General features: G+C 39.6%; 1 protein-coding gene across 1 annotated transcript; it reads right to left on the bottom strand.

Moving 5' to 3' along the window:
* Positions 1-18932: 18932 nt before the first annotated feature.
* On the bottom strand, positions 18933-22396 carry LOC111918648 (serine/threonine-protein kinase CTR1-like). The gene is made up of 15 exons (XM_052771752.1): positions 22273-22396; positions 22037-22200; positions 21609-21923; positions 21440-21480; positions 21266-21334; positions 21056-21156; positions 20858-20942; positions 20677-20775; positions 20517-20585; positions 20233-20364; positions 20049-20143; positions 19904-19937; positions 19355-19411; positions 19139-19279; positions 18933-19001 (listed from the first exon to the last, which is right to left on the bottom strand). Exons 1-15 carry the CDS (start codon positions 22389-22391, stop codon positions 18933-18935), a joined length of 1590 nt encoding a protein of 529 aa, XP_052627712.1. The 5' UTR covers positions 22392-22396.
* Between the last annotated feature and the right edge of the window lie 1108 nt (positions 22397-23504).

Raw genomic sequence — 23504 nt, 5'->3', positions numbered from 1 at the left:
TAAACGGTGAACTCGGCAAGTCGGGTCCCGGACTCGGCGAGTAGACCATGTTTGGGTAAAAACCCTAATTCGAGGGTTTGCACCCTATTTAAACACTCTAACTCGGCCTCCCTTGTCCCTAACACTTCCAGAGAGTTGTAGAGCGAAACATTAGCCCTCATATTGTCCTTGTGAGTGATTTTTGGCTTTGTGAAGGAAGTTTGGAGCTTAGAAGAAGAAGGAGGAGGTTGAGGAGTGCAAGGAGGGGAAGTAGATCCGAAATCTACACTGTGAGAGGCTTCCATTGTCACACCCCCAAACCAAGGATGGCAGAAACGTCCGGGGGTGGAGGACTTCATGTAGTATCACAACAACGAGTATAATAGTGCTCAAAGTAATTACAACCATCATAAATATAATTGAAAAAGTTACACCAAAGTATATGTTTACATGATTCAAATCAATTACATTATGATGACAAAATGAACTGTTTGACGATTTATCGTCCTATCCTCAAAACGTTGTTGATTTCCATTTTCACTGAATTCCTGAGAATACAAGTAGTTTTGAAAAAGTGTCAACACAAAGGTTGGTAAGTTCATAAGCTTTTGATAGTAAGAGTTTGAAAATCGATCTTTGTAATGTGTTGTATGTTACCAAGAAAAATCCAATATTTTCCTTATAAAAGTTATGTGGTCCTAATTACCAGAATCGAGAATGAACAAGTATTTGTCATACTTAAAGATATAAAAGTGGTTTTAAATTGGCGTAAAACCCTTTTTAATTTGAGAAGAATCCCGTAATGAATGATATGTAGTCTTAAATACCAAGACCGAAGGTATACAATAAAATCTGTAATTATTGATGTAAAAAGTGATTTTAAATCGACATAAAACCCCTTTTGATCTATAAAAATTCCCGTAAACTTTATGACTTGTTAACTTCCTATGTGAGTCGCTATAATCATACTATGACTGAATGAACCTGCCACGACGTTTCTCAAGCGTCGCGAAACTGATATGACACTTGTCACCACAGACCTGCCGGTCTAGCTGTTGCATGCAGCTCAGGTGTGGGGTGTCTAACCCAATATAGATCTAAACACAACTATCACGTTCTCCCTACAAGAGACTCTGATTATAACTACCAGGAATTTGGATCCCACACTCGGACGTACGGGAAGAGAATGTCTCACAATTTAAGTTAACAAGTTTACGTGTGGTGTGCGTGAGTGTAAAACCTTTTTCTGTGGGAATAAAACCTTCCGAAATGTGTTTGATGTGTTAATGGAAACATAAACCATACATATTATAGTTTATCAAAACGTTTAAATGTAATAGTTATAACTTTGTTTATTATGGTTAACTATTGTATTTGTGAAGGTAAAAACCCTTTTGTTTACCGATATGTATATGTACTTTTTACTAAAGTGAAGCAACATGCATTATAACAACAAATTAATTACCACACTTTTGTAGGTAAAAATCCATTTGTTTTCTGATGTATGACCATATACTAAGTCAAAATGTCATCTATTTGTAACAACATATTTTCACATAAAGATATACACCTTACTCAACATGTTACAAGGTGAAATGAAATTGATAGCATTTTTCTGTTGTTAATATTTTCATTTACTGTTCTTAGAAAATTTATAGAAAAATCATCAAAGGTCCAATTCAGAATCCGTAAATTCTGAGAGTTTGGGAAATTAGTATAGTTTTTTCATAATTTTTATTATGAATTTTAATGACCGCCAACTTGTGTGAAAACGTCCATAATCACAGACTGGTCCGGATTTACTCTTGAAATGATAGGCAGTTTTGTAAAAATCACCATAAATTGTAGAAAAATCTTGTGGAGATGTGCAAGTAGTCATTTTAATGCTAAGAACCGGAACGACTTGCACCTAAAACAGTTTTGAAAACTAAAATGTCTAAGTTGCCCAAAACGGTCCATGAATGGAGTTGAACTTTTCTGATGAAGGCTGTTAAATGAGTTTAGTTGTGTTCTTGGTGTTTTAGCTTGTATTCCCCCCCCCCCCTCTTAAAACTTAAGAAAAACATGAAAAGATAGGAGTATCAACTCACCTTGAGTGATTTCATTGGGTGAATTTTGAAGATGAGAAGTGTTCAACTCAAGAACACTTGAAGGATCACTTGAAGATTTGAAGATCTAACATGAATGTGATGATGTTTGTGTAAGCAATCTATGATTTTGTGTAGCAGGGAGTGAAATAATCATATGGAGGATGTTAATACTTACCAAGAGTAGAAGAAAAGCTTGGAGAATAGCCTTGAATCTCGAATTTTAGGGAGAGAAAATGGAGTTTGTTCTTGATGGAAGAATGAGAGGAAATGAAAGAAATGTGAGGAGAGAGGATGAATTTTCCAGCCCTAAGGACGTGGGGAGGGCTGGTAATTGAGTGGAAAGGACATTGAAGTGACCTAGATAAGGTGGGGAGGTGTGGCTGGTCATAGAGTAGGTGTGGGGGTGGTTGCTTGTGTCATAAGGTAAAGCAAAGTCAACACTCCACTTCAATTATTCACCCACTAGATTTTATTTCTTAAATAAAGATTTTCATAAAAATATGTTTAAATTGTGATTATCTAGGGTATTATATGTTAAAATACGAGTTTGGATGAAAATCTCGCGTTAAAATCTTGAAAAACGGGCTCAAAACGCTAAAAATATTGAAAACCGGGCAAAAACTGCCAAATTCCGAAATTTGGGCCGAGGATGCGAAGGTTCGGCTCCTTAGGAGCTTTGAACCGAGAGTAGGAGAAGAAACCGAGATAGGAGGGCTCAGTTGCGCGGGTCGCCTCTCGGACCGAAGGTGAGGCTCGGATGCATGGGAACCGAGAGGTCTCGCAAACATGCTCATCAGAAGGGACCGAGAGTCTGGTCCTCGGACCGAAGGTCAAGCCCTCTCGGGCCGAAGGTAAGAAGGGAGAGTTTTGGTTCGGAATTGTCAGAGGACCAAAATAGACAGAGCACTCGATCCATTTCGGTTGAGAGGGTCTCGGCTCCTAAGAGGTTTCGGTTCCTGAGAGGGTTTCGGTTCCTAAGACGTTTCGGTTCCTAACAGGTTTCGGTTCCTTAAGTCCATTTTTCGTGTAGACTTCCGTTTTTGGGCTGTTTTCTTCAAATTCGAGGGGCGGGATGCCCCGAGTAATTTTAAAAAGTTGAGAGAGATTTTGAGAGAGATTTGGGAGAGATTTGACGTACTGGGAGAGATTACACATACTTGGAGAGATTTGGGAGAGATTTGGCATTCTTGGAGATATTTCTCATATAGAGAGAGATTTGGGAGAGATTTCACATACTTGGAGAGATTTGGGAGACATTTGACATTTTTGGAGAGATTCCTCATATAGAGAGAGATTTGGGAGAGATTTCACATACTTGGAGAGATTTGGGAGAGATTTGACATTCTTGGAGAGATTTGGGAGAGATTTCTCATACTTAGAGAGATTTAGGAGAGATTCTCGATAAAGAGAGATAGAGGTAAAACGATTGAGAGAGGTTTCGTGTGTGACATATATGAGTGTCCGGCTTCACAACGCAAGGTCCATAAGCCCCGTTAAGCCATGTTTAAGGATCTTACACACTCCCGATGTGTATGCAACATTGTTTTATCGGTTTGGTTCGTTACTTACCACAGTTTTAGGTTAAGGGAATCTTGATGTACGGACTTTTCAATTGATGATTTCTCATGAGCATAGCGAGTTGTATAGCAATTACCTAACGTAATCCCTAGTACACAAAGGTTAATTGAGTCGATCAGTTTGACTTGTTGACTTTAGTTGACTTTGACTTGATTGGAATTTGACAGTTGTCACATCATCTCCCCGTTAGAGGGAATTTCGTCCCGAAATTAGTACTTTGACCGGGACTTCAAGAATTTGGAGAAAAGATGGAGGAAACTTTTCGTAGTACAAGAAATTGGTATGGCGGGGACCAAATCCGTCTGGTGTTAAATGAAAACCTTGGAATTTATTATTGCAACTTGAGCTAAGTCTATTTAAAGGAGTTATTGTTTTAAGATGATAGTGTATTCTATGTGTGTCTTTATGCTCTCCGCTACAAAGTGGAGACTCTCGTTCATTTCGATTTCTCCAAGTGGTAAGTGGGCATTCCCACGCTTTACTGAAGTTAATCACCTAAGCTATTAACATGTCGCCCAAGGTTTGAACAGTCCCTTTTGTTTTGCCCGTTGGTTTGCTGTTGGTGGGCCATACTCAAGTTTAACCTAGTTCCATGTAAGGGTTGTCAGGGTCGCGAAATGAATGTACTATCTCTTTGATGTACGTTCTAGTTGATTCCTTCTTCCTATCGGTTTCTTTGATTAGTAGGGAGTGTGCGGATTTGGCCAGTCTGACGACGATTACCCAAATGGTATCGAGACTATCCATTGCCTTGGGTAACTTGGTTATGAAGCCCACGGTTAGCCGCTCCCACTTCCTTTCAGGTATCACTAGTTGTTGTAGGAAACGCGAAGGCTTCCTTTATTCAACCTTGACTTTGGCACAAGTCCGATACTTGCCCACATGTGTAGCGATGTCAGCTTTCCTATTCGTCCGTTGATGTTACTTTTTGAGGTCCAGGCATGTCTTGACCGTGCCTGGATGAAAGGGAGTATCAGGTTTTCGTGTGCTTCATTCGTGACATTATTTATGAATCCATCAACCTCGGTGTCCAGATCCGGTGAAGATTGTATGCTTCGTGTCGTAGAGATAGTGCCTCTAGACCACTAGGGCGAATACTACCGCTCCTATTTCGAGGTCATGCGTTACCTAGCCGACCATGTACGTCTTTAGCTGTCTTAAGTCATAAGTAATAACTTCTACTTGGAGCACTGCATAGGGCCTGCTGTAGCTTTCCTCGATTGCTTAGCTCGTTAGGGAACATGTGGGTTTGGTTTACGCGACTAGACTTATTCAGATGGTAGGACGTTCACTCGTACTCCTGGGTAGCCTTGACCCGAAGTCCATGGCAGGACTCGTACCTGGTCCATCTATCATTAACTTCTACATATAAGTCGTATGTACTTAAGGTTGGCAAGACAGATAGATGGGTGACTTTGCCCCAAGTCCACAACCAGACAAGGAACATGAAATGGGGCGAAATCACACATCCAATGTCCGTAGAATCTTAATTATACATTATCCTCGCCTATACATGTAGTAGGGGTAGACTAACCGCATCTGTCCCTAGCTTTTGTGCTTGAACCTTGTCTGTTGTATGCGTGACATTCCCGAAGGGTCTCCTGGAAATACTTATGATAAGGTTTCGGAGGGATAACACTCTTCTGGTGAGTGTTTTGGGGTTTTCATGGTGAGAGATGACCCGGAGGTCCGTTCGGGTTTATGTTTATGAGAGACGAAGGATTTGATATTCGGTGGGTTAGGTGAAGGGTCCTTTCGTAGTCGTTAAACCGGGAAGATGAGGACTATACCAATTGAAATTGAATGGTGACAATAGTATCTCTTTTCGTAAAACATGTGTTAAGTTGTATTCGTAAGAAGTGCTCATTAGAGAGATAGGGTATCTTGTGTTTCTTTTCAATGTGTTCCGTTTTGTTCAATATTATTATTACTGTAGATGATTCATAGCACGGTGCCTAGCACGGGTAGTGGGTGTGTTTCGATAGCTAGTAATGATACTTGATATCATGATCCCTGACAGGTCTCTCTATGATCGAGCGATATATGAACGTCATATGTAATTTGATGTTGGTGAAATTGTCGAGTGGGTGGCCCCACTCAATTCCTACTACTAGGCATGGAATAGGAGTCAGGATGGAATTATTTGTTTGTCTTTAGTATTTTGATTATAATTAACCCCGATGTCTGTACAAAGTCATCACAGTTTACAGGTAATGATCCTAAGGTCATATATGAGTGTCTTTGGTTTGATTTGAACGAGAGAGTATTTTAACTACTTTTAGAAAGACGGTGATTTTAGCAAGCATACCAAATTCATTACAAACATATGGTACTTAAACGTTTTTGTCGTTGGAAACATTACAAAAGTCCTAATATGCTTCCCTGTTACCCTTGCTGGTTCATTTGTCACACTCCTCTGGCTCCCCTGTCATTCCTCTCAGTTGGACAGTCTCTTTTGAAGTGTCCTGTTTCGCTACATAGGAAGCACGTTGGACTTACATTGGTATTGGGGGTTGAAGCGATGTACTGAGTCGGGGCCTTACAAAAACGGACGGTATGCCCGTTCTTGTTGCAGTTTTTACAGTACATCTCCCGGCAAACCCCATTGTGATGGCAGCCACACTTGATACACTTTGGGAGTGATCCCTTATATGGTCTGGCCGGCGCTCGGGTGACAGAACTTGTGGCTAGTGCCGAGGCAGGTGTCGTGACTATTGTTGTAATGATAGGGGTAACCATGGGTTGTTGTCTTTAAGCAAGTCTTTGAGATCGGTTGCGCTCCTTTTTGTTCCAAAACTTGCGCTTCTTGTTTGCGGGTTTGTGGCCTGAGGCATTTTCGTTGGTAGACGCCCGCTGGTGTTCTTAGTTGGTGTTGTAGTTAGTATTTCTGACATCATCTCCGTGCCTGCTGGCGTAATTAGCATTGAGCTGTGACATGACGGTTGCCACGACTGCTGTGACTGCACTTGAAAAGTAGCAGAGTCTATCTGCAGGGCTGGAGCCTTGCTAGTTGGTTGGTTGCTTCTTGTTGAAGACATAGCTCTGTTTCATGATGAAAAAATAACTTCGTGAGTGGGAATAATTATCTCAAGTGCATCCTTATGATTTATATTCACGCATATAAATTTTGCACATTACTGTACTATCCCTAGTGTTTCTGCTAACGTTTCTGAGATGGAGGTATGGCAGTGGGTAGGAGTAGGTTTCATATGGGCGTCAAGCTTTACTCATCTCAGAATCATGTTTGTCCAAACACACTTGGCTGAGGAGTTTTTGATGGGATCCGGTGCATTAGTGCTGGAAAGATCGCACCTTATAGGTCTACGAAGAAGGCACCTCTCAACCAAAATGTTCAAAGGGGAGACGATAATGACTTTTTAGAATGGCTATGTCGCGAGTTTTCTAACTAAGTTTATCTTAGTTCAATTTGTAACGTAATTCGGTTGTTAAGGGTATTCTGTAAACAATTCATAACGAGAGTCTTTATATGATAAACTCATGTGTTTTAGTGGTTTTGTATCCCAGTGAAACCTTGTAATTTGACCCAAGCTAGGTCCTTATTATGACCAATTGATGTATGCTTAGTTATATAATTAAGACTAAATAGACCTTCGAGTCTGTTAGGTATGTCCTAAGCCCATCTTGTTAATATGATTCTAGTAATTCTGGTTTCAGCGAAAATTTTGACCTAGATGTAGGTTTACTCCAGACTATTGTAGGGAAAAGTTTTGATAGCAACTAGATCCCTTGATTAGTATAACCGCTTAAATCGCAGTGTCGTGTTTACGCTTAGAATAGAGTAGCACCAACGCATACTCATGAACCTATTTTACGAGGTCTTGTGAGCGGTATGAACTCACTCACGACGATCTGTCCCTTGCGATGCCTGAGGCAAAGTCGATGCACCTTGCAGCTCTGTCAATCGATGCTTGGCTGCAATCCTCCTCTCTTTGAATGTCGTGTGTCTATCCTGTTACTCTCTTGCCTCTGCCCGAGTGGCGATAAGGTCCTAACTAGAGAGTTGGTCTCTGAAATAGTAGTCTCTTTCCGAGTCTCGGGTTGTAATCTTCATGTTTTAATCCCCGATATTCGCAATCTGCCGGGTCTTCGCCGGGAGGGCTCTGTCAGTCGATCCCCCGTGGTTGAGGTCATATCACCCTCGTTGGTCCCCATATGGTGGTTGTTGTCATTGTTGTCGACATTCAACCCTCGATCACTGTTGCCCAACGGGGCACAGGTTCAATGTAGTCGAAACGGTTCGCGGGAACCCTTGCTATGCATGGAGGATTGATTACCTCCGGTTCTGCTTCTGATTCTTCTCATAACCATCCACCATTTCTCTAGTTGGGAAAGTAGGGGTCGCATGGTAAGTACGATCTTGTTATGTTATACGTGCGAGAATAGGAGTGGAAGAGATTACTACTAGGCGTCTAACTCTATAATTAACTACTTATAGGGGTATTTAGTTTTCACATAAGTTGGTTATAGTATTACAAAATTCTCCTATAGTATTTTAATGTTTGATTTGTGTTTTTCAATGTTTGTTTGTAGATAGAATTGGTAAGTTTTTAGACTTGTTGCAACGCCACAACCATACTTGGGCATATGCTAATCACTTCTGGGTTAGACATAGTTGATCAGGCTATGTCCTTCCCAGAACTGACTATACATCCCCAAGCCTACTTGTGCCATTCAACAATCATTGCTTTTGTTTCGTTCTAGCATGATGCTGACCTTAGTATGTATGCATGCATGTATACTTTTAATAAGAAACTATTTATTTCTAAAAGTATAGTTATTTGGAAAATGTTAAATCAGATACCTTAGTCCCAATGCATTTATAGTTTGTATATCTTATGTGGTTCGATATACTTAGTTCACTATAAACAATGCTCTGATACCAATCTGTCCCACCCCCAAACCAAGGATGGCGGAAACGTCCGGGGGTGGAGGACTTCATGTAGTATCATAACAACGAGTATAATAGTGCTCAAAGTAAATACAACCATCATAAATATAATTGAAAAAGTTACACCAAAGTATATGTTTACATGATTCAAATCAATTACATTATGATGACAAAATGAACTGTTTGACGATTTATCGTCCCATCCTCAAAACGCTGTTGATTTCCTGTTTCACTGAATTCCTGAGAATACAAGTAGTTTTGAAAAAGTGTCAACACAAAGGTTGGTGATTTCATAAGCTTTTGATAGTAAGAGTTTGAAAATCGATCTTTGTAATGTGTTGTATGTTACCAAGAAAAATCCAATATTTTCCTTATAAAAGTTATGTGGTCCTAATTACTAGAACCGAGAATGAACAAGTATTTGTCATACTTAAAGATATAAAAGTGGTTTTAAATTGGCGTAAAACCCTTTTTAATTTGAGAAGAATCCCGTAATGAATGATGTGTAGTCTTAAATACCAAGACCGAAGGTATACAATAAAATCTGTAATTATTGATGTAAAAAGTGATTTTAAATCGACATAAAACCCCTTTTGATCTATAAAAATTCCCGTAAACTTTATGACTTGTTAACTTCCTATGTGAGTCGCTATAATCATACTATGACTGAATGAACCTGCCACAACGTTTCTCAAGCGTCGTGAAACTGATATGACACTTGTCACCACAGACCTGCCGGTCTAGCTGTTGCATGCAGCTCAGGTGTGGGGTGTCTAACCCAATATAGATCTAAACACAACTATCACGTTCTCCCTACAAGAGACTCTGATTATAACTACCAGGAATTTGGATCCTGCACTCGGACGTACGGGAAGAGAATGTCTCACAATTTAAGTTAACAAGTTTACGTGTGGTGTGCGTGAGTGTAAAACCTTTTTCTGTGGGAATAAAACCTTCCGAAATGTGTTTGATGTGTTAATGGAAACATAAACCATACATATTATAGTTTATCAAAACGTTTAAATGTAATAGTTATAACTTTGTTTATTATTGTTAACTAATGTATTTGTGAAGGTAAAAACCCTTTTGTTTACCGATATGTATATGTACTTTTTACTAAAGTGAAGCAACATGCATTATAACAACAAATTAATTACCACACTTTTGTAGGTAAAAATCCATTTGTTTTCTGATGTATGACCATATACTAAGTCAAAATGTCATCTATTTGTAACAACATATTTTCACATAAAGATATACACCTTACTCAACATGTTACAAGGTGAAATGAAATTGATAGCATTTTTCTGTTGTCAATATTTTCATTTACTGTTCTTAGAAAATTTATAGAAAAATCATCAAAGGTCCAATTCAGAATCCGTAAATTCTGAGAGTTTGGGAAATTAGTATAGTTTTTTCATAATTTTTATTATGAATTTTAATGACCGCCAACTTGTGTGAAAACGTCCATAATCACAGACTGGTCCGGATTTACTCTTGAAATGATAGGCAGTTTTGTAAAAATCACCATAAATTGTAGAAAAATCTTGTGGAGATGTGCAAGTAGTCATTTTAATGCTAAGAACCGGAACGACTTGCACCTAAAACAGTTTTGAAACCTAAAATGTCTAAGTTGCCCAAAACGGTCCATGAATGGAGTTGAACTTTTCTGATGAAGGCTGTTAAATGAGTTTAGTTGTGTTCTTGGTGTTTTAGCTTGTATTCCCCCCCCCCCCCCCCCCTCTTAAAACTTAAGAAAAACATGAAAAGATAGTAGTATCAACTCACCTTGAGTGATTTCATTGGGTGAATTTTGAAGATGAGAAGTGTTCAACTCAAGAACACTTGAAGGATCACTTGAAGATTTGAAGATCTAACATGAATGTGATGATAATGTGATGATGTTTGTGTAAGCAATCTATGATTTTGTGTAGCAGGGAGTGAAATAATCATATGGAGGATGTTAATACTTACCAAGAGTAGAAGAAAAGCTTGGAGAATAGCCTTGAATCTCGAATTTTAGGGAGAGAAAATGGAGTTTGTTCTTGATGGAAGAATGAGAGGAAATGAAAGAAATGTGAGGAGAGAGGATGAATTTTCCAGCCCTAAGGACGTGGGGAGGGCTGGTAATTGAGTGGAAAGGACATTGAAGTGACCTAGATAAGGTGGGGAGGTGTGGCTGGTCATAGAGTAGGTGTGGGGGTGGTTGCTTGTGTCATAAGGTAAAGCAAAGTCAACACTCCACTTCAATTATTCACCCACTAGATTTTATTTCTTAAATAAAGATTTTCATAAAAATATGTTTAAATTGTGATTATTTAGGGTATTATATGTTAAAATACGAGTTTGGATGAAAATCTCGCGTTAAAATCTCGAAAAACGGGCTCAAAACGCTAAAAATATTGAAAACCGGGCAAAAACTGCCAAATTCCGAAATTTGGGCCGAGGATGCGAAGGTTCGGCTCCTTAGGAGCTTTGAACCGAGAGTAGGAGAAGAAACCGAGATAGGAGGGCTCAGTTGCGCGGGTCGCCTCTCGGACCGAAGGTGAGGCTCGGATGCATGGGAACCGAGAGGTCTCGCAAACATGCTCATCAGAAGGGACCGAGAGTCTGGTCCTCGGACCGAAGGTCAAGCCCTCTCGGGCCGAAGGTAAGAAGGGAGAGATTTGGTTCGGAATTGTCAGAGGACCAAAATAGACAGAGCACTCGGTCCATTTCGGTTGAGAGGGTCTCGGCTCCTAAGAGGTTTCGGTTCCTGAGAGGGTTTCGGTTCCTAAGACGTTTCAGTTCCTAACAGGTTTCGGTTCCTTAAGTCCATTTTTCGCGTAGACTTCCGTTTTTGGGCTGTTTTCTTCAAATTCGAGGGGCGGGATGCCCCGAGTGATTTTAAGAAGTTGAGAGAGATTTCGAGAGAGATTTGGGAGAGATTTGACGTACTGGGAGAGATTTCACATACTTGGAGAGATTTGGGACAGATTTGACATTCTTGGAGATATTTCTCATATAGAGAGAGATTTGGGAGAGATTTCACATACTTGGAGAGATTTGGGAGAGATTTGGCATTTTTAGAGAGATTCCTCATATAGATAGAGATTTGGGAGAGATTTCACATACTTGGAGAGATTTGGGAGAGATTTGACATTCTTGGAGAGATTTGGGAGAGATTTCACATACTTGGAGAGATTTCTCATACTTGGAGAGATTTGGGAGAGATTTCTCATACTTAGAGAGATTTGGGAGAGATTCTCGATAAAGAGAGATAGAGCTAAAACGATTGAGAGAGGTTTCGTGTGTGACATTTATGAGTGTCCGGCTTCACAACGCAAGGTCCATAAGCCCCGTTCAGCCATGTTTAAGGATCTTACACACTCCCGATGTGTATGCAACATTGTTTTATCGGTTTGGTTCGTTACTTACCACAGTTTTAGGTTAAGGGAATCTAGATGTACGGACTTTTCAATTAATGATTTCTCATTAGCATAGCGAGTTGTATAGCAATTACCTAACGTAAGCCCTAGTACACAAAGTTTAATTGAGTCGATCGCTTTGACTTGTTGACTTTGACTTGACTGAAATTTGACGGTTGTCACATCCATTCAGGTAAAAAAGTTCCTACCTTGATCACTAGTTCATTAGATCCCCTATTTTGTCCCTAATTGGTGGTTTTCAAGCCCTAAAACCTCAAACTCCATGTGTTTATGCTCTATGTTCTGAAAGGACTTCAGATCTGGACCTTATGGACATCTTAGAAGTGTAAAGTCTCTGTGGTTGAAGTGATTGAGATCCCTATTGAGTGTATGACCTCATAAAGAGCTTAGAATTGCCTTTTGGAGCTCATAGGGCCATGCATGCACGTAAAGTTTGCAACTTTACGTGATAAGCATGCCCTAGGATCTTAGATCTATGGTTTGGAACCGTTGCATGTCTTAGATTTGGTCTGTATGGGAGAAGAGTTGCAGGGACTCGGCGAGTTCCAAAGTGGACTCAGCGATTTCTATGAAGATGGTCTTAGAATCGACGAGTTGGATGAACGACTCGGCGAGTCCTATGAAGATTCCCTAGAACTCGACGAGTTGTTCTTCAAACTCAGCGAGTCATATGAACTGTTACTGAGTTAAGAAGGGTTTAAGTGTAGAAGGTCCAACCCTTCGTAGCTGCACGCGGAGTTAGCAATTTAACATGTAGCAATAGTCCCAGAAACCAAATCCTCAAGATGAATGCTCTGGTGAGGATTTGGAAGCGAGTAAGAGATCTGCTCGTGGGGCTCGGCGAGTTGTTCTCGGACTCGGCGAGTCGGATCGCGAGTCAGTCTAATCGTCCCGAGAAGTGAGTTAAGCGTGACTCAGTGAGTAGGAAGAGGGACTTGATTAGTTAGTACTGGGATAGTAGGAAAAGGACTCGGCGAGTCTGTGCCATGACTCGGCGAGTCCAGTCAACTGGAAGTTGACTTTGACCAAGGAGTTGACCTTGGACCAGAGGTAGGTCAGTCATTTGACCTAAGGGTATTTATGAGTGACTAATCTATGTTTATGGATTTATAGCGGGAGGATTACCAGTGCAGCAGTCAGACGTCTAGCAGGCAGACTTTCGGTAGCTACTTTTCGAGGTGAGTTTCCTTCCAGTAGGAACGGGTCTAAGGCACCAAGGCCGGCCCGTATAGACGGTATGTTAGTATCGGAGTGTGGACAGAGCCCGTATCTCATAGTTGAGTTTGATTATGATATATGCTAGTATGATCGAATTTTTTATACTCGATGTCTGTGTGATACTTGTATGTTATGGTTTAGTAGCGGAGTGTGGGCAAGGCCCGTATCTCTCAGATAACGGAGTGTGCGCGAGGCCCGTATCTCCTAGCTAGCGGAGTGTAGGCGAGGCCCGTATCTCCATGAGTGTGGGCAAGGCCCATACCTCCTAGTTGTTCATTATATGATTGTATGGTATGTGGTATTATGGGGGAACTCACTAAGCTTCGTGCTTACAGTTTACAGTTTTGGTTTCAGGTACCTCTTCAGCTAGGGGAAGGAGCTGGCGCGGTAGCGACATATCACACAAACACACACACTCTTGTTTTTCCGCATTATGGATTTTATGGGATGTACTTTGACATATTATTATGATGTGGCTGGTTTTCAGACATGAAGCATTATTATTAAACTTTTATATCGAAGTTTGTATGAATTGACCTACTAAAAAATGAAAATTTTGGCCTGTTTTTTGGGATGTTACAAGTTGGTATCAGAGCCCTGGTTTGAGGGATTCGGGCGCACCCTCGGGAGTGTCTGGACTCAAATCGAGGGAATAAAAGAATTTTCTAAGAAAATGATTTTTCCAAAAAGGTAAACTAAACAGTTTTGGGAAAAGTATGAAGTGTGTGATGTGCGCCACCGGCCGAGCTCAAGTAAGTATTCCCCAAAGTACCATACGAGATGTTTTATATTTATCAGTTTCAATAGAACAGCATGCTAGTATAGGACTAAGGATCTAGGAATGATGCCTTGTGTGCCTGCTATATGTGTTCCCGTTTATGAAAATTGCATGCTAGTATTGTGTAGACGGCAGTAGGGTAGCCTGTATAGGTTATGCTTGATAGTGTGAGCTTAGCATTGTATGCTAGCATAGTTCCCACTTTGAGGATGTGATTGTTGATATCGTTCCCTCTTCATCTGAATGCTACTTGCTTTGTGCTTTGAGGGACTTCGAGTGATGGGGGTTAGCTATCAGGTGGATACGTTAGGTCACATACGATCAAGGTCGGATAATCTCAAAGTGAGGGGTTTGACTCTATTTCGTAGCTCTTGTTTGAGTCCTAACCGTGGTAAGGGTGAGTCCCTTACTCGAAGGATTATATCAGCCTCGTTGCATGTGATTGTAATTAGGTGATAGTGAAGCACCATCACACAGAGGCCTTCGGCAGCTGAGGACTGATTAGGGTAGGATCGGGAGTTCCCTAGGCAAGCCTAGGATGAGGATAGTAGAGAGCAGTAGTGATGAAGGGACTTGGTGGAGTCGAAGCAGTCCTTAAGGAAAGTACAGATAGATGTGGAAGGTAGTGTGGGTCCGTACTACTGAAAGCAGAGGATCCGTACTCGAGTCAAGGAAGGCTAAGGAAAAACCAAGGAACTCGTGGTAGATGTGATCCCTCTAGTGTGTTAGTATTGCTGATGATTATTATGGTGTATTGCAGAATGGTGGTACTATGTTCGAGGCCAGCAGTTGGCAGTTCAGGAGAGGTATCAGGTTCGGGTTCAGGGTCCGAGCCAGTTGATGAGAGCCTATGCAAGTTCATCGCGTCAGAGATCACTAGAGGCGTCCTTGAGTCGACCCCTCTCATCTTCGGGTTGATCAAGGAAGGGATAGTCGAGCTGATGGAGGATCGCCTCAGGGCGTTCAGGAGTGATATGGCGTCAGGCCAGTCAGGATCCCACACATTGTCCTTTAAGGACTTCAGGGGCAGTGGTGCACCAGATTTCCATGGGGCAAAGAACGCCATTGCTGCCAGACGATGGATTGCAGACATTGAGTCTGCGCAGTTGACTAGCTTCTGCCCTGAGGGGTCGAAGGTGAGATATGCAGCAGGGTGTCTACGAGACCGAGCTAGAGATTGGTGGGAGTCCATCGGTGACTCATTGGGAGCCTCGGCTGTAAAGGCTATGACCTGGTCGGACTTTGTGACCAGGTTCAGGGCAGAGTTTGCGCCGGCTGTCGAGCTTCAGCAGCTGGCCAGGGAATTTTTAGATATGAGGCAAACGATGGAGACTGTGGCGAAGATCACCGCCAAGTTCCGGGAGAAGGAGTTATTAGTGCCCCAATATGTAGGTGATGAGGATATGAGGAGGACCCGCTACCATGACATGCACGGGCTGACATCCGAGAGCATGTTAGCTTTTCAGCTTGCCCTACCCTGGAGTCCATGATTGCTAGGGCAAGGGAGAGGGAGATTGATTTGGAGCATATCCAGAAGAGGAAGGGTGAGGAGGGGCAGGTGGCTAGGGCTTCGGGGAAGAAGCCCAAGGGATCAGATGGTAGGCCGAAAGGCCAAGGAGGACTGGGCCGCTGCAGGAAATGCGGCAGGTCGCACAAGGGAGCATGTAGATTAGGATCGTCGGGCTGCTACAAGTGCAGCAAGACGGGACACTTTAGCAGGGATTGTACTGCCCCTACTTCGGTTGTTCAAACATCCGAGTTGCTATGTTTCCACTGCAACCAGAGGGGCCACAAGAGGGCTAATTGCCCTCAGTTGACAGCAGCAGCAGCGCCGGTGAAGGCGCCAGCCCCAGCGACCCTGCGTGTGACAACCCGAAATTTCCATTCGGTCAAACCCAAAAAGTCAACAACTTCGTATTATAAGTCAATGTCTTTATTTCTTATTTTTAAGAAATATAAAGTTCGTTTGATTATTTTAATATTATTTTTAAACGAACGGGTGAAAGAAAGTGCCGTCACGAATTTTGAATTTTAAAAACCGCAAACACCTCGCGTATTAGAAATTCCCGACCAAACTTTTATGTTTGGGTTGAAAAATCACCCAAAAACCGTGAACTCATACATATGTATGAGTTTACTCCCCAAAGTCTAGTCATTTGTGTTTACTCCCCATTTACTAAAAGAGTAAACTCCAAACTCTCTCAAGTATCATCCTAGATTTTGTTTTAGATCTTCAAACTAGTAAGTGTTCTAACCATTTCAAGTTGGTTTAATATTTAATCTAGTGTTTGTACATCCTTTAATCCATTCATTTATGTGTTTTGACTAGTTTTTCCAAAACACCAAGAACACACACTAGTGTTCTTGGACTTAAAGTTCGTTTCAAGCTTCCATAATGTAAGTACTTCTATCCTAGATTCATTTTAAGCTAGCTATGCATGTTTATACCAAGGAAAAGTCCCAAGAACACCAATTTAAAGGTGTTCATGGTTTTGGGAGGTCCGAAAACCGTAAACACCAAGAATAGGGCCAAAATGGTGTGTTAAGGTGCCTAGATGCTTCACAATGCCTTAGGGACTTGTCTAGATTCATCCTTGAAGAGTTTATCACACAAAAAGCTCCAAAACTTTCCATTTTTATGTGTTTATGGTTTGGGTATGTCCCAAAACCGTAAACATCCCAAAAAGTGTGTAAATGTCCCATAAATGTCCCACGGTTGTTCCTTATGTCTGAATCTAACCTAGACTAGTGCCATGTTTGAGCTAAGGACTTGAAAACCGCCAAATACCAAACTTATGAGTTTAAGGTAGTAAACTCATAAGTTTAAGGTAGTAAACTCATGAGTTCAAGGTAGTAAACTCATGGAGAAATGGTCCTTAGACCGCAAACTCCATTTAGGAGTGTTTTGATGCCACACAACACTTCCTAAGGCTAAATCATGAAGTAGGAATGCTTGGAATAGCTTAGAAGACTTCAAAACAACGCATGGTCAATAGGAGTAGAGTTTACGACCGTAAACTCTAGAGTTTACTGCCGTAAACTCCTTAGGTTATGACCATCAAAACCGTAAACTCCAAGGGAGTTTACCCTTGAACTCCAAACACCCTAGCCTTTCCCTACAACACTTAGATGCACTCCTAAACACTTATAACACTTATACAAAGTGTTTGTTATGCCTTAGAGTGTCTATAATTTGTTTTTTAGTTGTTTAAAGACTAATTGTTTATATACATATATCCTTATATGTTATTAGGATCTTTGTGCGTGTCTAAGTCTTCACTTGACACCAAGCACTTATCTGACACTTCCTTCCGATCCTCTTGCTACAGGTGAGTTCATACCCCTTAATCAATGTTTTAATTGTTTTTAAATGTTTTATGGGGGGGGGGGGGGATACAAGTAGAAGTATGCTAATTATTATATCAATCACATGTGATTAATAAGAAGCATTCAAATGATTGGCTACTCATTAGCCGTTTTACCAAACAGTTTCCTTCAAATGTTTTCATAAACACTTTATGTGTTTAAAACTCCTTATTACACTGTACATTTTACTCTGTATGTTACATTTCAAACTTATTTACAATTGTGTTTCAAACAAATCACTACAAGAAAAAAGGCCTTTTACAACGCTCATTGCGCGTCGTAAATGGCTCAGACGACGCACAAATGCGTGTCAAGGAAGGCCATGTCATAAAGATAGACGACGCGCATTTGCGCGTCGTCTAGAGACGACGCGCATTTACGACACGCATTTACGACACGCGGTTACGACACGCAATGCGTATCAAGGAAGGCCCTGTCATAAAGGAAGACGACACGCATTCGCGTGTCGTAACCTTACGACGCGCGTGTTAATGACACGCAATGTGTATCAAGAAAGCCCCTGTCAAGAAAGGCCATGTCATAAATGAAGATGACACACATTTTTGCGTATCGTAATTTTAAATTTAAAAAAAAAATTATTTATGGATTTACTTATTTTCATATTAAATTTGCATTTTATGTCACATAATGGAAAATAAAATACCATATACAAATAATACAATGCATTGCACAAAAGTTAATGTTATACAAATAATCATTCGAATAGTAGACAAATGTAATACTACAAATAATCATTCCAATAGTAGACAAATGTAAGATTTCAACATTTTTTATATAATTAACTAAATTATTAGCCAAATTTCCTAAAATACCAACATACTTTTCTATGAAGAGCATTAACACTATTCTTTTCCATCAAAAACTTGAAAACCTGCATAATTCACTACTAGAAAAACAGCCTTTTCCACACCAATAGCAAATGGCAAAGTGGAAGGGTAAACTTATATCTCTATTCCATGATAAAAAAAAACAGCCACATGAAAATCTGAAAAAAGATAAAACCATAAATAAAAATAAACCCAATCAGGCACAAGACTTTTGGAGCAGTAGCACATATGAAATGGACAACAATGAAAAAAAAAAAAACGAGTTTTGGTGTTGGGTTGAAAAAGTATGAAGTTCTTCTAGACGATAAACCAAAAGAATTCACTAAATAAACTTCTATATAATAAAAGAAGTAAAATTAATTATACCCTGTCATTTGGAGCTGCTGCATACCCATAATGAATAATGGAGGAGTGCAACAACTAAAAGAAGAAGAAGAACAGAAATAGCTCTTATTCATGAAAAAAAACATTTGTACCCTTTGGTATCTTTTAGAAATCAGCAGAAGAGTGCAACAACACTTACAATAAGAAATCAGCATCAATTGCAGCAACAATTGCAGGAATCAGATTACACTGTAATGCTTGATTCCATTCCCTCTTTGATTACTGCATACCAAACACACTACCTTATTTAAAGTAACTATGACAGACTCATCACTTCACTCGGTAAAAATTGTACACAAAACCAAAAAGCTCTCTTACTTCATCTGAACTGTCTTCTAAATCAGACGCATCACTTCACTTGGCTTTCTTGGTGGCTGCAGCAGCACCATTCTTGGCAACAGCAGCTGGCTTTTTTGGCGCCTCCTAAATTACATAGAAGAATACTTAGAAAAGTGGAGAACAACATGTATCATGTAGAGAATGCTGCTAAAAAGTGACAAAATTAATGTCAAATTAGACAAACTGTATCCAAGTGCCAAGAGATTTACACTCTGACTCACTTCTTCATCTGATGAATCACTATCATCCGATGATTCAGATTCAAATTCAGATTCATCTGAACTACTTACAGGTTTACTAACAGTTTTTTTATTCGATCCAATTTTAGCTGTAGGAGCGGACTGTTTCTTAGGTTTAGGTTCCTGCAACATGTTAAAAAGGCTTGTAGAAGGGTGAAGAATAAAATAAACGAATATTTTACAACATGTGATAATGACTTCATATTCAACTTCCCTTAGCTGATCAATGGCCTCTGAGATCTCTTCTTTTAAGTTCTAATTCAAACAAACATAATAGGAGAGAAAATAGACAACATTAAAAAAAATCTAAAAAAGTTAAAATTTTTAATAAAAACCTACCATTTATCACCCCAAGTTATGTTGTTGAACCAATTTAGAAACAAACATGCAGTTGTTAAAAATAAGTAACAATTAAATATTGTTGTTTCTCAAATGTAATGCATTACTAGGATTGAATTGTGAAGAAGTAATTAAGAAACTTATATGGATTACTTAGCTAGCTAGGTCCATAAACCTGAAGCTAGCCCTTTTAAGTTTTACATATTTTAGTTGATCCCTTGAGGATGTTTCGATTTATGATAGTTTATCTAGATGTTTATAGAACCATTTGCAGGTTCAGGTAGTTTGGTATATATGAAAATGTCAGAAAAAAAGAAAAATGAGAAGAGAAGAGAATGTAAATGTAGTCGTGAATTCATGGAGGTCCCATTTGTGCTGGAGACTTGGCAACTTCTTTAAAGAGTTAACAATGCTCTTAAAAGTTGGGCGTTGAGCAGGATCACTGTGAAACACATGGAAAATTAATTAACCAGTTTAGAAAAAGTACAAGAGGAGCTGAGATAAAAAGATTGATAGATAGATAGATAGATGGCAAGTGTTTGTTAAATCTTACTCGGCCCAACATGATTCCGTGAGTGAAGTTAATGCCGGAGGGGTGTTGATGGGTATCGTTAGTTTCCTGTTCTGGAAAGCCACTGCTCCCACAACCTGAATATAATTTAAGTAATTTAAAAAAGATTTTTTCCCTTATATGATAAATAAAAGGATTATTTTAATTTATTTATGATTAAGCTGGCCTGGGCAGGGCTGAGTCCATTCCATGGCTGATGCATGGTGACGAGCTCCCACAAGATGACACCGAAACTGTAAACATCAGATTTTTCATTCGAGGGCTCACCACGCAGGAATTCAGGGGCCATCCATTCAGGCTGTCATCATTACATATATAGATATATATATATATATATAAAAAAAGAAACAGTTAATTACTTATACTAGTATATTATAATTACATGTGCATATATGGTATATTTCAGACAGGACAAGAAACGACTAACAAACTGTAATTACAGAAGCTTACTGTTCCTGCAACAGATTTTGATGATATGAAAGTATTTGCTTTAAATCTGGATAACCCAAAATCACAAACCTACAAATACGTACATTTATATATAACATGTGGGTCAAATACAGAAAACGGTTAGTTACAAATTAAGTATGTGTTGGATTAATGTAAGTACCTTGACAGTCCAGTTTTTATCGACCAATAAGTTTGGAGATTTGAGATCCCAGTGAACGATTGGAGGATTAAGACAATGAAGATAATTGATACCCTTTGCCTGCAACAACAAATAATAATTATTTTAATTATTGTTGAAATTCAAGATTCATAATAATAAAAATTTAGTGTAATTAACCAACCACATCCAAAGCCATGCGTATACGTCGCCTTTGATCCATAATTTCACCAGCTGTTGGTCGATGTATAAGACGAAATAGACTACCCCTGTAATTAATGTTTCATCATCAGTTATATATAACAAAAAGCAACTTTCCATGCATGATAATGATATTGATTGAGTTATACTGTATATAAAATGAAAAGGGAGGTTAGGCTACCTAGGTAAGTACTCTGTCACTATTGAAAAATGTGGGCGAACAGTCACTGCACCCATGAACAGAACCACATTCGGATGCCGCACTCGTTTCATAATTGAAACCTTACAACAAACCAATATTCAACACCAAATTTAGAATACAATTTTTTATATAAAAACATACATTATAAATATAGAAATAATGTTTGTTATAGTTATACTATATATATACCTCCCTCAGAAACTCCTTCAACTGATCATCTTGGAAGTCCTGGACAGTTAATACCTTAACTGCCACATCCTACACATACGTACAATAAAAAAAAAGAGTTAAATTAATTAGATTCCGAAAATAATAGTATATAATCAATGATGCATTGTGTTTTGGTTATAGAAAAAGACCAACCGATCCATGCCACTCTGCTCGATGCACTGTCCCAAAAGAGCCTGAAACAACCAACATTACCCATGTATGTTAATGCTATATTTTATTAATTAAGTAGTTATAGTATATAATATAAATGATTTGGAGTTTGGAGTAGTAATTAAGGTAATGGTTAATGGCGAATGGTTACCAGCACCAATACGCTCCTTGATATGCAAGTCATCCCAAGCTATCTCCAGCCAGTCCATTGCAAGAGATGGCTCAAGGGTCAAGTACCTTGGAGCAGTCACAGGAAAACTATTGCTTCTAATTGTACTCTTGCCTTGATCAATATCTGATAACTGCTCACTACTACTGTATTTCACTGCTTTTGGCGTTTCAATCATCTCACAAACTCTATAGTTTCTATCAATTGGGACTGGGACTGGGACCGAGACACATCTCATTTCCTTTGATTCTACTACACTGCTTTCTTCCTCACATAGTCCCCCTCCTCCTTCAATGCCTGCATGCATTCATTTAATTACCACATTAATTCATCATATACATTATTTAGGGGGCCGGGACAGTTTTATGTATGTATGTATGTATATTAATTAACAATTAATAACCACGTACTCTTCACTTGAGAAATGGATGCTCGGTCCACATAAACTTGTTCAACTTCTTTCAAATGAGAGCTTTGAAATGGTGAAGGCACCGAAGAAAGTATATCTCCATTTATTGATGAATCCGGATTATACATGTTTCCTGGTTGCCCAATTAGATCCATTACATACTCCCTACATATAATTAAACAAAACATACATTAATAAAAATAAAATAAACAATGAAATTAGATATAAGAATTTGACCTTGTGGATTTATCGTTTTGAATTTTGACAAGGCATGAGGATCTATGATCTTCAACACAATACTTGCAGCCTCGAGCTATGCGACAAGGTAGTCCCACATAGTCTGCCAGTTTCTGCATATGCATCCATATATATTAATTTCCATCAATATATATAAGTAGCCAGCTCCATCATATAATATATATTGAATTTAAATCATATATATGTAGAAGTAGAATAGAAAAGAAACAAAGAAGAGGCGAGGAGAGGAGATGACCTAAAATCAGAATCTGCAATTGAAAAAGCATGACGAGAGGCGCTTGTTGTTCAGAACATGTTCATAGTTATAAACTCTGTAATGGAACTATAAATGGTGAAATGAGATCGAGAGGCACTTGTTCGGCCTTAAGATGTCAAGGATATCAGTTGCCTTCTCTAAGAAGTTGTTCCAAATCCACTCGTACCTCTTCCTCCGAGTTCTGTACCAGAATATACACACAGGCCATTGACTTGAAATTAGGTTTTTGCTCCCGTCGACAGTCATAGAGCGCCGGAATCTGATTGTCGTCGGAATGTTATATAAGGATTTCGCAAGGTTTAATAGTGAAGATGGGGTGAGAGAGCTACAAATGGTAATGGTGGATGAAGTGTTGGTCGATAAGGCATGTACATCGTCGGCGTGCGATGCCTAAAGATTCGGTGTGGGTTGGAGGTGGGTATGAGGCGGGGTTTTAGGGATTCGTTTAATCGAAGAGGATTTTAAGAATTTCAAAAATATGAAAATATCGATTGAGGTCAAAAATATGATTTTAGGAACCTCACAACTAAAAATCGCATATCAGAATCCACACAATCTTTTGGGAAGTGAATGTGATGTTGCAGTGGTCTGTTAGAGATAGACAGAAAGGAGGGACATGGATGGAGGAAAAGGGTGGCCTGGTGGTTCTAGGCCAAAAAACCTTTGATCAATTTCATGGCCTGGTAACCAAAAAACCTTCGATTTCACTAAGAACCGGAACCCTAGTTCCAACAATAGTCGATTTTTGGTATTTGATTGAGAGAGAGAGAGAGAGAGAGAGAGAGAGAGAAGAACGATTGAAAGAAGGTAGAGGAGAGCTTGGCGGTGTTTTTAATTTTTTCAGAATTTCATTTCCCCCTTTCCCCCACTATTAAAGGATGGAACGCGCGTTCCATTAAAAAATATAAAGCGACATCCTTAGACGACGCGCATTTTATTATAGGTGCCCTCCGTG

The sequence above is a fragment of the Lactuca sativa genome, chromosome 5, assembly GCF_002870075.4.
Source record: "Lactuca sativa cultivar Salinas chromosome 5, Lsat_Salinas_v11, whole genome shotgun sequence".
Classification (NCBI taxonomy): domain Eukaryota; kingdom Viridiplantae; phylum Streptophyta; class Magnoliopsida; order Asterales; family Asteraceae; genus Lactuca; species Lactuca sativa.
Note: the sequence above shows the minus strand (reverse complement) of the source record. Positions and strands in the feature narration are given on the sequence as shown.

Bases quoted from the DNA above. Each gene is read 5' to 3' on its own strand.
- LOC111918648 (XM_052771752.1), bottom strand. From the start codon at position 22,391: ATGCAGAAACTGGCAGACTATGTGGGACTACCTTGTCGCATAGCTCGA. The intron at 21,481-21,608 runs GTAACCATTCGC...TGGTTGTTTCAG, and splicing joins CAAGGAGCGTATTGGTGCTG to GCTCTTTTGGGACAGTGCAT. The intron at 20,776-20,857 runs GTTGGTTAATTA...TTGTTGTTGCAG, and splicing joins TACGCATGGCTTTGGATGTG to GCAAAGGGTATCAATTATCT.